Here is a 13004-nt window from a genome sequence, read left to right as displayed (position 1 = left end):
CTCTGGCGACCCCACTTCTCCACCGGTAGGGTTATTTTAAGGACAACTGTGAAGCAAGGTGGATCCTCTGATCACAAGATAGTGGGCAAAGTGATAGATGTTCACCCATATCTGACAAGAGGGTTTGCAGTTTAGTTATCCCCCCTACTTACTTGGTAGCCCCCAACAGTTGGAGCTTGTACTCCCAAAAATTTGTGGGGTAGCTCCCCCTGGACCTAGGAGCTAATGGTCAGCCAGCATTGGTACTGAATATGGCTGGCTTTTCCCTCAGCCTCCTTTTCACGCTGCCTTCTCTGAGCTCCCTCCCTTCTGCTTCCTGGTTAGAAATCTAAGCCTGAGAGGTGCATTGAATCAGTCACCTGGTAACTTTTGTAACTCTCTGGGTAGGTGCCTACTTCTGGAGGTGGATTCCAGAGCCTTGAAGAAAAGACAATGTGTAGAGGTTTCTGGAAATCTCAGACCGCTGCAGCTCAGAGCATCCTTCACATCTTGTACTTGCTCTATGGCACAATCATTTTATCTTAAAATCTTTTTTTTTTTTTTTTTTTTGCGTCATGTCCCAGTCAGGTGCATCACCCCACGGGGCCAGGTACTCACAGCTCCCTGGAATGCCTCTGCAGCAGAGTGAGTCCGCAATAGAACTAGTTTGGTTTTGACATTACTAGGGTCAAGAACATGCCACAAGCTTTTGTGTCTCTACTTTATCTCATCTCCTTCCCTTATGTTTCAAAGTTAGTTATTAGTTGCCAGGCACTATGCTAGGGAGGCTGTGGGGTGAAGGGGGTGGGCAAGGAAAAGAGGGGGCCAGGGTTCTATGGACCCTCTTGACAGACAGAGCCAGGGCTAGGCACATACACACATAACCTACCCCGAGTCAGAACGTGATAAGGGCCACAAGAGGGATATGGGCAAAACACCGTGTGAGCTCATGGGAAGCAGGTTCTTTGGGGCTGGGGGGCTCAGGAGAGGCTTCATGGAAGAGGTTACACTTGAGATTGACCTTGGCGGAGAAGTGGAGCTTCTGCTGATGAAGAATCGGAGGGGGCTTGAAGAGGCAGTAGCCACTGAACAGGTGAGGCCAGCTGGAGTGGAGATGAAGGGAGGAGGAGGCGATGCATGAGAAAAGCAGGTGGGGACCACAACGTGGAGGGCATGGTTCTTCATGTTAAAGGCAGTGAAACCCGTTCTGAGATGGGAAAAGCTCTTCAGTTGACTTTAGAGCTGATGTGGGGTGGATTAGAGGGGAACAAATAGAGAAAAAGAGACCCAGAAAGAAGATTCTCCATAGTTATTTAGGCCCCAGGAAGTGGGATTAGCTGTGAATACACCAACAAGGGATGTGGGGATGAGGATTTCAAGAGCTTGAACCAAGAGCATCAGAAGGAGGGCAGTTTGGTGAGGACTGAAGTTTGTTTTCTGGCGAGCAGCCAACTATTGTTTATTGAAACAAGCAAACCCACATCAGTCCCTTCCTCACAAACACAAAAGCAGGTGAAATTCTGAGCTGGAACATTTGATCTGTGAACTGCGGATTGGGGAGAGTGTGAATGAGGGAGAAAAGTCATAAAGAAAATAAGAAGGCTGAAGAGTGTCACCTATCCCACACATCCATACAACCAGGTTCCTCGGGTCCCAGGCAAGGGAGGACACGAGATCAAATTCATTTTTCTAAGCATGCATGGAATGCAGGGTAGAAACGACAGGAGGAAGGGGCTAGTTCTAGAGCACAGTGATGGCTGAGGATCCTGAGGGACCCCCTGAGGCTGTTATCACCCGTGTGGGGCGACTGCAAGGACGGGGGGGGGGGGGGGGGGGGCGGACTGGGGAAGCGTTTACAAAGACAAGGAGAGCACACACACACTCCTTTGCATCTTGTTTTACCTTTTCATGAAATCAGAGGACAGAGAGAGGCACTGCTTATCCCTACCTGGTCCTTTTTGAATCTTGCTGCAGGGACCTGAATCAGCCAGTTTTACTGCAGAACCCAGAAGGTTCTGGTGGAGGCTGGGAGCAAAGGTGAGGCTGCTGGTGGAGAGGAGATGTTTCCTCTGCTTCGTGCAGCTCAGGGAGAAAAAGGTGTCCTCATTTCCAAACAGCAAGTGTCAGAGGTTTGAGACCTGGGGCTCTGGAGTTGGGAGGGGCTGTCCACTTAGAGATGAAGTAACTCAGACCCCGAGAGGTGAGCTCGCTTAACGAAGCCTTGCCAACTGCTAACTTGGGTGGCAGGCCCTCTGCCTGTCCTTTCCTGATTCTGTGGCACTTCTCTAAGAGTGGCCTGCGCAGTCCCTGGGAGCAAAATGACTCACCTTTGGTGGGCTGCTGATGGAAGGCGAGCAGGTGTGACAAGCACTTCCTCCATCACTCTCCTCACTTGCAGGGCCTGTTTTGCAAGGGTCAGCAGACGCTGCATTTTCTGAGGACAAGCAGAAAGCCAGCAGCTTATAGGCAGTCCTTGGGAGAGGCCCTGCAGCGCCCAGTAGGGCTTTATACAGCCCCCAGATTCCTGCCCCAGGAGGCCACGCCCCTGCTTACTAAGGCTTAAACTGGGGCAAAGGTTTTGCTCAGAACATAGGCGAGTCAAAGAAAAAACATCTCTCCAACATGTACATAGTCGTCCTGCTCCTGGGCATGTGCAGGAATGGGTGGCTCTGACTCCTCCTTCTTGGGCCCCTGTGGCAGCCTGTGCACGCCAGACCACCTCAGGAGGTTGCGATGTTCCTGGTAACACGTCCTATGATGATTACCTGGCCTGTCTCGGACCCCAGCCCCTCCTCTGAGCTACTCTCACTTGGTGGTCCAGAGTGCTCTCTGTGGAGCTGGCTGTTATTATTTTAATGTATTAAGCATAATAAGAAAAATATTTCAAAACCCAAAGGAATGAATCTTTTAATAGTAGCCCTTTAAGTAGTTGGGAGTGGTAATTGGCACAGAGGCAGATCAGAAAGGGTATGGAGCCTGCTGTATTTCTCCTGTCTTGACAACCTTTATGGTTGTCTAGCTCTACACAATTTCCAAGTGGAACACAGTAATTGCGACAATACAATTGATTTCAGGGAAGTAGGGGAGGGGTGGGGTGGGTGGGGTGGGGGAGGGGGATAACGGTGATGGATGGAGACTTGCCTTGGAGGTGTGAGCCACCATACGGAGTAAGGAGATGGCTGTAGAACTGTGCACCTGAAACCTGTACCATGAGTGGAGGCTGGGGATGTAGCTGTGTCTTTTGACTCCAGTTTCCAATCTTTCCACTTTTCTCAATAAAAAGGTTCCCGTCATCTGAGTTTCCAGTGATTCTCTCTCCAGCCTCTTGCACGGCACTTCTGTCTTTTATGAGGGTCTTGTACTCATAAAAGTCACTCAGGTAAGCCCATCTAATGTAACTCGTAGAAGGCGGGGAGAAGAGTCCGAGCAATTCTTGTCGAAGGGGACACAGCAGTGACTATGTTTTCCTGAAGACAGAAAACTAGGTGCCCCCAGAAGTCCAAGTCTCCTAGGGTCACCACCATCTTTTGAGTCTCCCTTCCATCCATCCTGTGCCTCACTGCTCCTACCCAGTCTCCCGCCATGCTGTTACCCCATGCTCTTTCACTGAGCCTTTTGCAAAATTCTGCTATCCCAAACTTTATTTCTTTATTTCCAATCCCTTCTCTAAAAAAATAAAGATGGGCCCTGGCCGTTTGGCTCCATGGTAGAGCGTCGGCCTGGTGTGCAGAGTCCCGGGTTCGATTCCCGGCCAGGGCACACAGGAGAAGCGCCCATCTGCTTCTCCACCCCTCGCCCTCTCCTTCCTCTCTGTCTCTCTCTTCCCCTTCCGCAGCCAAGGCTCCATTGGAGCAAAGTTGGCCCGGGCCCTGAGGACGGCTCTGTGGCCTCTGCCTCAGGCGCTAGAATGGCTTTAATTGCGGCAGAGCGACACCCCAGATGGGCAGAGCATCGCCCCCTGGTGGGCGTGCCGGGTAGATCCTGGTCGGGCACATACAGGAGTCTGTCTGACTGCCTTCCTGTTTCCAACTTCAGAAATAAATAAATAAATAAATAAATAAATAAATAAATAAATAAATAAAATAAAAAATAAAAATGCTCTGTCTCAAACTGTAGCCTTCAGATAGTGGTTGGGCTCTTCACCTCCCCCACAGTATTCACCCGCTGGGCACCCAAGTTCTTCAGCTCAGCGCAAGGCATAGGTCCTCTGCTCTGCATGGATACTTGCTTTGCATTGATACAAAAATACTTCTGTATTTTTTGTCTCCCTCTTCTCAAAAGTCGCCCTCTCTTCAAGCTCATGCAACAATTCAGTCTGGGCCACCCTGTGCCTCTCGCTCTATCAGTCAACCAACACTCTTGCTCCACTCCCTTCGTTCCTAAGGTTGAAGCATATGGACCGCTGCCTTCCTCTCCACCATCAACCCTCTCAACATTCTTGGAGGTGTGAGTCTCCACCTAGGTAATTCACTCCCCACCCCCGGCTCCTCACTTATGTCCCTACTTCCATGATCTGTCCACATGACCTCAGCCTCCCACTCTACAGTTGTTCTCTCAACCTTATCATTACAGTATCTTTACCATCTCCAAAATTTTAATTTCATCAGTCCGTTTTCTAATAACCTCTATATTCCCAGCTCACTTTCAAAGTGCCCCACCTTTTTCTCCCACTAGGACTCCAGTGACTTTGCCACTTGTTTACCATTTCTCATACCCAGGACATCATTCTTTACTTAGTTCAGATTATTCCTAGTGCATTACCATCGAAAATCTTTCACACACACCTGGCCAGGAACTCTGCCGGACTAGCCAAACAAGCCTTCAGTGTTGGCTAAACCCACCCTTGGTCTACACTCTGCTTGTGTCTGAGCAGCCAAACATGGCTGAAAGAAAACACACCACTGTGCTGACTGACTCACTTTACTTTATAACCACACACCTCAAGTGGACCCTTAGCACAGCCTTTCTATTCCCTGCATTTTCCTAGTCTATTCTTCTCCCAGTCCCAAGAGAACTAGTCACACCTTCTCTTCTGCCTTCAGGACCTCTTCTTGGCTCATTCTCAGCTGATTTCTTTGACTTTGTTTTTAGTATATGTGCTGCGGAAGCAAGCACTTTGACTTTGTTTTTAAAGATTTTTTTTTAACTTTTTTTTTTTTTTTTTTTTTTTTACAGGGACAGAGAGAGTCAGAGAGAGGGATAGATAGGGACAGAGAGATGAGAAGCATCAATCATTAGTTTTTCATTGCGACACCTTAGTTGTTCATTGATTGCTTTCTCATATGTGCCTTGACTGCAGGCCTTCAGCAGACCGAGTGACCCCTTGCTTGAGCCAGCGACCTTGGGTCTAAGCTGGCGAGCTTTTGCTCAAACCAGATGAGCCCGTGCTCAAGCTAGCGACCTCAGGGTCTCGAACCTGGGTCCTTCCGCATCCCAGTCCACTGTGCCACTGCCTGGTCAGGCTTAAAGATTTTATTTATTGATTTTTTTTTTTTTTTTAGAGAGAGAAGAGAAACAGGGTGGGGGAGGAGCGAGGAGGCATCAACTCGCTTCTTGCATGTGCCCTGACCAGGCAAGCCCAGGGTTTTGAGCCAGTGACCTCAGCATTCCAGGTGGACGCTTTATCCACTGTACCACCACAGGTCAGGTTCTTTGATTCTGGTTTCACTGAGAACATAGAAACAATCAGTAGAGAATTACTACAGCTTTCATTAGCAAAGTCAGCAAATTCCCTGCCTTTACACTCCACGCTCTGCCTTCCCACTGTTCTTCTCTAAAGGAGAGTCCTGCTCTGCTTTAAGACCAATGTCACATGGATGCAGATTGTTATTGCCTCTGCTCACAGAGAAACTGTGGTACTGCAGTTTTCTCTCTTTTTTATGATCAATTTTCCTTTCTACTAGGTTGTTCTTATCAGTGTCCAATCTATCTATAAAACTCCCTCTAGACTTGCCTGATCTGTGGTGGTGCAGTGGATAGACCATCAGCCTGGAATGCTGAGGTTGCCAGTTCGAAACCCTAGCTTACCTGGTCAAGGCACATATGAGAAGCAATAAATGAACAACTTAAAGTGAAGCAAATACAATCTCACACATACACACACACACACACACTCTCTCTCTCTCTCTCTCTCTCTCTCTAATCACTAGATAAAATCTTTAAAAAACAGACAAAAAAAAGTATTTCTGGACCTGACAGGTGGTGGCTCAGTAGAGAGCATTGACCCAGAATGTCAAGGTCACAGGTTCAAAACCCAAGGTCACCTGCTTGAACACAGGTTGCCAGCTTGAGCACAAGATTGCTGCTTGACCCTGGAGTCGCCAACATGACCCCAAGGTCACTGACACAACCCCAAGGTCACTGTCTTGAGCCTGAGATCACCAGTTTGATCTCTGGTCAAGGCACATATAAGAAGCAATCAATGCACAACTAAGTGGAGCAACGAGTTGATGATTCTTTCTCTCTCTCTCTTTAAAAAAACAACAACAAAACCTCTCTCTTGACCTGTTCTACTATGTGTGCCACCAGGTCTGTGCTCCCCTCTGTAGAAAGAGCCATTAAAAACACTGTCTGGGCCCTGGCCGGTTGGCTCAGTGGTAGAGCATTGGTCTGGCGTGCGGGAGTCCTGGGTTTGATTCCCGGCCAGGGCACACAGGAGAGGCACCCATCTGCTTCTCCACCCCTCCCCCTCTCCTTCCTCTCTGTCTCTCTCTTCCCCTCCTGCAGCTGAGGCTCCATTGGAGCAAAAGATGGCCCGGGTGCTGAGGAGGGCTCCTTGGCCTCTGCCCCAGGTGCTAGAGTGTCTCTGGTCTCGACAGAGCGACGCCCCGGATGGGCAGAGCATCGCCCCCTGGTGGGCGTGCTGGGTGGATCCGGGTCGGGCGCATGCGGGAGTCTGTTTGACTGCATCCCCGTTTCCAGCTTCAGAAAAATACAAAAACAAACAAACAAACAAACAAACAAAAACACTGTCTGTTCTCAGTGGTTCGCATCCTTACCTCATTCCATCTTTAATGGATCCATTTAGGCTTTTGTTTCTAGAATTCCATTGAAATTCTTTTGTTAAGGTTGTCTGTGACTCCTTATTGCCAAATCCGAAGGCTGGCCCTGAGCTTTCTGCTCCTAGACCCTCAGGTGCACACGGCGAGGGTTTCCACCTTCTCTTCTTAAAGTCCCCCCACTTTTTCATTTAGCTCCCAGACAATACCCCGGTTCTCCTCCACACCGCTGGCCGCTCCTCACTGCTGCCCCTTCCCTCTCTGCCCTCCAACTGTCAGAGTGCTCCAGAGAGGTCCCTATTCCACTAGGAAAACAGATACCACTGAATAAGATTATTAGGCTCTTAGACCAAAATATACAAATATTCCACAGGACTATAGACACATAACAGTTCATTTTGATAAAATCGAAGACCAAAATCAATCTAATATAAACTTTATTTAGTACATATAACAAATTAGGCACCATGCTATAAGTACAAGGAATACAGACAGAGGATTGACTGTTCCTTTCTCTCTTTTAAGCAGCCATGCGCTAAGTGGTTTCTGGTGGCCAGGTATACTCTTAGTGCATTATCTCATTTAATTTTCACAACTATCTGAGGTGAGTAATATTAATAAATCTGTTTTACAGATGAGAAAACTGAGGTTTAGGAAAATCATATAACCTTCAGTGGTTTTAGATCATGTAAAGGCTGAAATGAGCTTTGAATCTGTACTCTTTGGCTCTACATATCATCTGAGATAACCTTTAGCCATCTTTGACCTGAAAAAGTGGCAATTCCATGTGGTTCAACCTAATGTTAAGTTGTCCCTTTGGAATAACTTGTGGATTGTGGCTGTACCAGGAATATAAAGTATAAATGGGGGAAACAATAGCAAAACACCATCATTTGGGAGCTTTTCATAGCAAATGGCATTTAGTTGACTTAGTCAAGTACTGTAGTACTCAACTACAATCAAGTAATTAGTTTTTCTATTAATTGCCCAAGGTGTTGAAGGAAATAGATTAAATATCTGGTTGTTATGTTTAAAGAAGGTGCCTCTCAAACTTGTAAATGGCCTGACCAGGCGATGGCACAGTGGATAAAGTGTCAGACTGGGATGCGGAAGGACCCAGGTTTGAGATACCGAGGTTGCTAGCTTGAGCGTGGGCTCATCTGGTTTGAGCAAAAGCTCACCAGCTTAGACCCAAGGTCGCTGGCTCAAGCAAGGGGTCACTCGGTCTGCTGAAGGCCCGCAGTCAAGGCACATATGAGAAAGCAATCAATGAACAACTAAGGTGTTGCAATGAGCAACGAAAAACTAATGATTGATGCTTCTCATCTCTCCGGTCCTGTCTATCTGTCCCTGTCTATCCCTCTCTCTGACTCTCTCTGTCTCTGTAAAAAAAAAAATTAGCCCCTATAAAACTCATATTCCCCCCACCCAAACATTCTATAAGGTTAGAGTTAAATTGCTTGCTATTCTCTCCCCTGATAGCTGCATGGCCTTCACTTCGAAATGTAGCAAAAGTTTACCTTCAGTGGGAATATCTAGGAAAGCTTGCCTTGGGGAGGGACCTGACCATTTTAAGGGAATCTAAATCACAATAATTGTTGGTAAAAGCCTAAGTCACAGACATAGAGCATCAGCCTGGCATATGGACTAAGCAAAGTAACAGACTCTGGCCCCCAGCTATTCCTGGGAGACTGACCTCTTGGCTGTCTTTAGAATTTACCAAGGACACCTAGCTAGTGCTACATCAAAGAACTTGTCTCAGCAGCAGGATTTCCCCTCCTCCTGCTCATTGTCAAGCCAGTGATCAAGGTCTCAAACTCCCAATATGCTATTCTGAGCTTACCCAGGTGCACTCAACCCATGCCAGCAAATGCTTGCAACAACCTCTATATCTAAGGCTTGCTCTCGCAGCTTGGGGCTGACACCCTTTGGTCTTAGTCCACTTGCACCCAAGCAATTTTAAAATAAACTTTCCTTTTGGAACATACCAGCCTCCTGTTTTTGGTTCATCTGGGGGTTTCTACCTTTCATATACCAATTAAGACAAATACTTGATAATTATGTATCAACAAAATTCTGAGACTTAAAAAAAAAGCAAAGGAGATCACTTAGGTAAATTGGTTACTTTGTGACATATTACTTATTATGGACATAAAATGCCTGTGAGCACGTAATTTTTTTCAAACTGCTTAAATGTCTGTGAAGGTGAAAGTTGATGATAAAAGCCAGGGAAGAGAGGACAGATGATCCCAGAGTCCACTCACAGAGCATCCTGGGCAACTGGAGCACTACTTTGCCGTGTTGATATTGGATCTTTGCACTGAGTCACACGGCACCTTGCTAGCTTTGCTCCCTGGGTGTATCATAGACATAACAGCATACCTGGGTGGTGAAAATCCAGAAACAACAAAATCGGCCCTGGCCAGCTGGCTCAGTGGTAGAGCGTTGGCCTGGCGTGCAGAGGTCCCAGGTTCAATTCCCGGCCAGGGTACACAGGAGAAGCGCCCATCTGCTTCTCCACCCCTCCCCCTCTCCTTCCTATCTGTGTGTGTGTGTGTGTGTGTGTGTGTGTGTGTGTGTGTGTGTGTGTCCCCCCGCAGCCAAGGCTCCATTGGAGCAAAGATGGCCCGGGCGCTGGGGATGGCTCCTTGGCCTCTGCCCCAGGCGCTAGAGTCGCTCTGGTCTCGGCAGAGCGACGCCCCGGAGGGGCAGAGCATCGCCCCCTGGTAGGCAGAGCCTCGCCCCCTGGTGGGCGAGCCAGGTGGATCCCTGTCGGGCGCATGCGGGAGTCTGTCTGACCATCTCTCCCCATTTCCAGCTTCAGAAAAATACAAAAACAAACAAACAAACAAAAAACAGAAACAACAAAATACCAGTTGCTCAATGTTTTTCTTCTGAGAAATTCCGTCAGACTCCACGCCCTTTCCCCCACCTTTCTCAGGACCTCTCACCTAATTAGATAAAAATCTATTCACATTACCTATAAGCTTCAGTATCCTTCCTCATAAAACTCAGATCTGAGTGCTGTCCCAGGCAACCACAGACAGCAAGACCTGCCAAGGAAGACATAGGTTAACTGAGTAGCCAAATCACAGGAGCAGCGCTCTTCCCCTCCCACAGCAGAATGCATGTGTGAATGCAGTGAGAGGCTTAGAGGGCTAGCTGCTCAGATACAGGCACAGCTAGACCAAGAGTGGGTTAAACCAATGTTGACATGTGTGTGAAGCCACTTCAAAACGGATAAAGCACCAGGTGTGCTGTATCATATTTGTATTGTGAAATAAACAGGGCTCATAATCAAAAACATAAAGACCGGTCCTTGGGTCTGGACTGCAGAAAAATAACTTTCCTGCCCACTTCTCAACACCTGGAGTTCTGAAAGCTTAAGGCTGCAATATAAAGCATAGATCTGCCCGGGAGGGGCTGTCGTCGGTCCTGGGCACCTGGGAGAAACGCATTTTCAGGGTGTTTGTTGAAACAAGGACTGTGAGTCTCTGAGATGGGAGACAGGCAGACGTGGCTACACAAGGTAAACCCCGTGCCTGGGACCTTGTTTATAACTTGACTCTCCTCAACCAGCTCTCTTGACAGAATTGCTTAAAAATCAAACACTGTTTTTGCAAGACTTCATTCTGGTTGTCTAAACATTTTATCCCCTGATAATCAATTTCTCTGATTCTTAATGTTTATCCAGCACCTGACACACATTTTTTAATTAATCAATACTCTTTCATCAACATTCAGCTGAAGAGCTGCAACCCAGGAGTTGAAGGCCCTGAGACTTCAAAGCAAAACTAAAAATGTCTGTTTTCACCTAAGAAATATAAAAATGTGAGTTCATTTACATTTTTGTTTTGTTTTGTTTTGTTTTATACAGGGACAGAGATAGAGTGAGAGAGAGGGATAGACAGGGACAGACAGATAGAGAGAGATGAGAAGCATCAATCATCAGTTTTTCATTGCAACATCTTAGTTGTTCATTGATTACTTTCTCATATGTGCCTTGACTGCAGGCCTTCAGCAGACCGAGTGACCCCTTGCTTGAGCCAGCGACCTTGGGTCTAAGCTGGCGAGCTTTTGCTCAAACCAGATGAGCTGGGCTCAAGCTGGCGACCTCAGGGTCTCGAACCTCAGTCTTCCACATCCCAGTTTGACGCTCTATCCACTGCACCACCGCCTGGTCAGGCCTATAGGGGCTAATTTAACCCTAACAGTATACTGTATATTTGCATACTGTATATTATCATGTCAAAACTATTTCTACTTGGCAATATAGCTATAGAATGCTTCTTTCCAAATCAACCCAGAACACACAAGAAAAATGAATAAAGCATGAATTGGAGGAACAACTTTTTTAAAAAGCTGTGAGAAATCCCTGAGGAGTCTGAAGGATGTCTTAGATGGGGGTGAGGGCACAGGGAGAGACGAGGTTGGAAAGGGGGCTGGAGCCTGGAGTGGAGGATGGCTGGAGGGGGGCGGTCGAAGGAGGAACATTGTAAAATCTATCCTGCTAGCAGGTCATGTAAAGACTTGCGGATTAACCAATCATACTGATGATACCTGTAACAAACCCCATTCTCAAACCCGAAACAGACAGCCCAGCGATATTTTCTCCTGATATCATTGTTCCCTAGAAGTTAGTTGTGAACTTGGTCAGGGGTGTCTCCTTGTGAGTGGAAGCAAAGAGGAATGGTCAACAGCGTTATGCAATTTCTGGGGCTCTCCCCTGAGGACTTGTCCCCAACCCTCACTTGAAATATACACATAGTAGGGCCAGGACTTTAGTGCTTCCCCAAAACACAGCACCAGAGAGTAGCCAGTACACTCAGGGTACATGAATGCACACACCAAAATAACAATACTCTGAAGACTATAAAAGAAAAAGTACTCTGAATAACACATACCATCTGAAACAAAATATTTGGAAATAGACAGACCAAGCATTTAAAATAACCATCTGTGTGCGTAAGAAAGGAACAGAAGGCCCTAGCCAGTTGATCAGTAGATAGAGCATCAGCCTGACGTATGGATGTGCTGGGTTTGATTCCCGGTCAGGGCACACAGGAGAAGAACCATCTGCTTCTTTCTCTCCTCCCTCCCCCCCTTTTCTCCCTCTTTCCCTTCCTCAGCCACCAGTGCGATAGGTTCAAGTGTGGTGCTGGGCACTGAAGATAGCTTGTTTTATTTGAGCATCGGCTCCAGATGGGGTTACTAGGTGGGTCCCCGTCAGGGCGCATGTGGGAGACTGCTTCGCTATTTCCCCTCCTCTCACCTAAAAAGGAAAGGAAGTGCCTGACTGGTGGTGGTACAGTGTATAGAGTGTTAACCTGAGATGCTGAGGTCCCAGGTTCAAAACCCCGAGGTTGCTGGCTTGAGTGCAGGCTCACCAGCTTGAGTGCAGGGTCTCTAGATGAGTGTGGGATCATCGCCATGATCCCATGGTCACTGGCTTGAGCCCAAAGTATGCTGGCTGGCTTGAACCCCAAGGTCACTAGTTTGAGCAAGGAGTCACTGGTTTGACTGGAGCCCCCTGATTAAGGCACGTATGAGAAGTAATCAATAAACAACTAAAGTGCGGCAACTACAAGTTGATGCTTCTCATCTCCCTCCCTTCCTGATCTCTGTCTCTCGCTCTCTTTGTCTCTCTTTTGCTGGAAAAAAAAAAAAAAAATCCATACTGTAAGACTGTAGAAACTGTAGGAGAGGAAAAATGATTTTCCTTTTACCCCTCTAGGTTCTTGGATGATGTAGTACTCCAGCCCACTGGGAACTACCAGTGTCACATGGAAAAAAACTATTCAAGACACAAACTGATGTCAAGAGGAAGAGGGGGCCTGACCTGTGGTGGCGCAGTGGATAAAGCGTCAACCTGGAAATGCTGAGGTCACCGGTTCGAAACCCTGGGCTTGCCTGGTCAAGGCACATATGGGAGTTGATGCTTCCAGCTCCTCCCCCCTTCTCTCTCTCCTCTCTCTCCCTCTCTGTCTCTCTCCTCTCTAAAAATGAATAAATAAAATTAAAAAAAAA

General features: G+C 47.4%; 1 protein-coding gene and 2 long non-coding RNA genes across 4 annotated transcripts in view; 1 reads left to right on the top strand and 2 right to left on the bottom strand.

Annotated features, from left to right (window-relative positions):
* Positions 1-2487, bottom strand: part of HMGCS2 (3-hydroxy-3-methylglutaryl-CoA synthase 2) — a 26049-nt gene extending 23562 nt beyond the window's left edge. The window contains exon 1 of the mRNA XM_066377301.1: positions 2307-2487. Coding sequence (XP_066233398.1) covers positions 2307-2410 — 104 coding nt within the window. The 5' untranslated portion in view covers positions 2411-2487. The remainder of the gene's footprint in view (positions 1-2306) is intronic.
* LOC136400498 (uncharacterized) lies at positions 1822-13004 on the top strand. 2 transcript variants are annotated; one of them, XR_010750328.1, is made up of 5 exons: positions 1822-2108; positions 3263-3358; positions 7506-7581; positions 10722-10808; positions 12712-13004. It is a non-coding gene; the product is annotated as an uncharacterized lncRNA (long non-coding RNA). The 2 variants fall into 2 exon arrangements; XR_010750327.1 differs by having other exon boundaries at positions 7503-7581.
* Positions 5536-10530, bottom strand: LOC136400500 (uncharacterized). The gene is made up of 3 exons (XR_010750329.1): positions 10421-10530; positions 9958-10030; positions 5536-5646 (listed from the first exon to the last, which is right to left on the bottom strand). It is a non-coding gene; the product is annotated as an uncharacterized lncRNA (long non-coding RNA).

The sequence above is a fragment of the Saccopteryx leptura genome, chromosome 3, assembly GCF_036850995.1.
Source record: "Saccopteryx leptura isolate mSacLep1 chromosome 3, mSacLep1_pri_phased_curated, whole genome shotgun sequence".
Lineage (NCBI taxonomy): Eukaryota > Metazoa > Chordata > Mammalia > Chiroptera > Emballonuridae > Saccopteryx > Saccopteryx leptura.
This window is presented reverse-complemented; position numbering and strand designations above follow the sequence as displayed.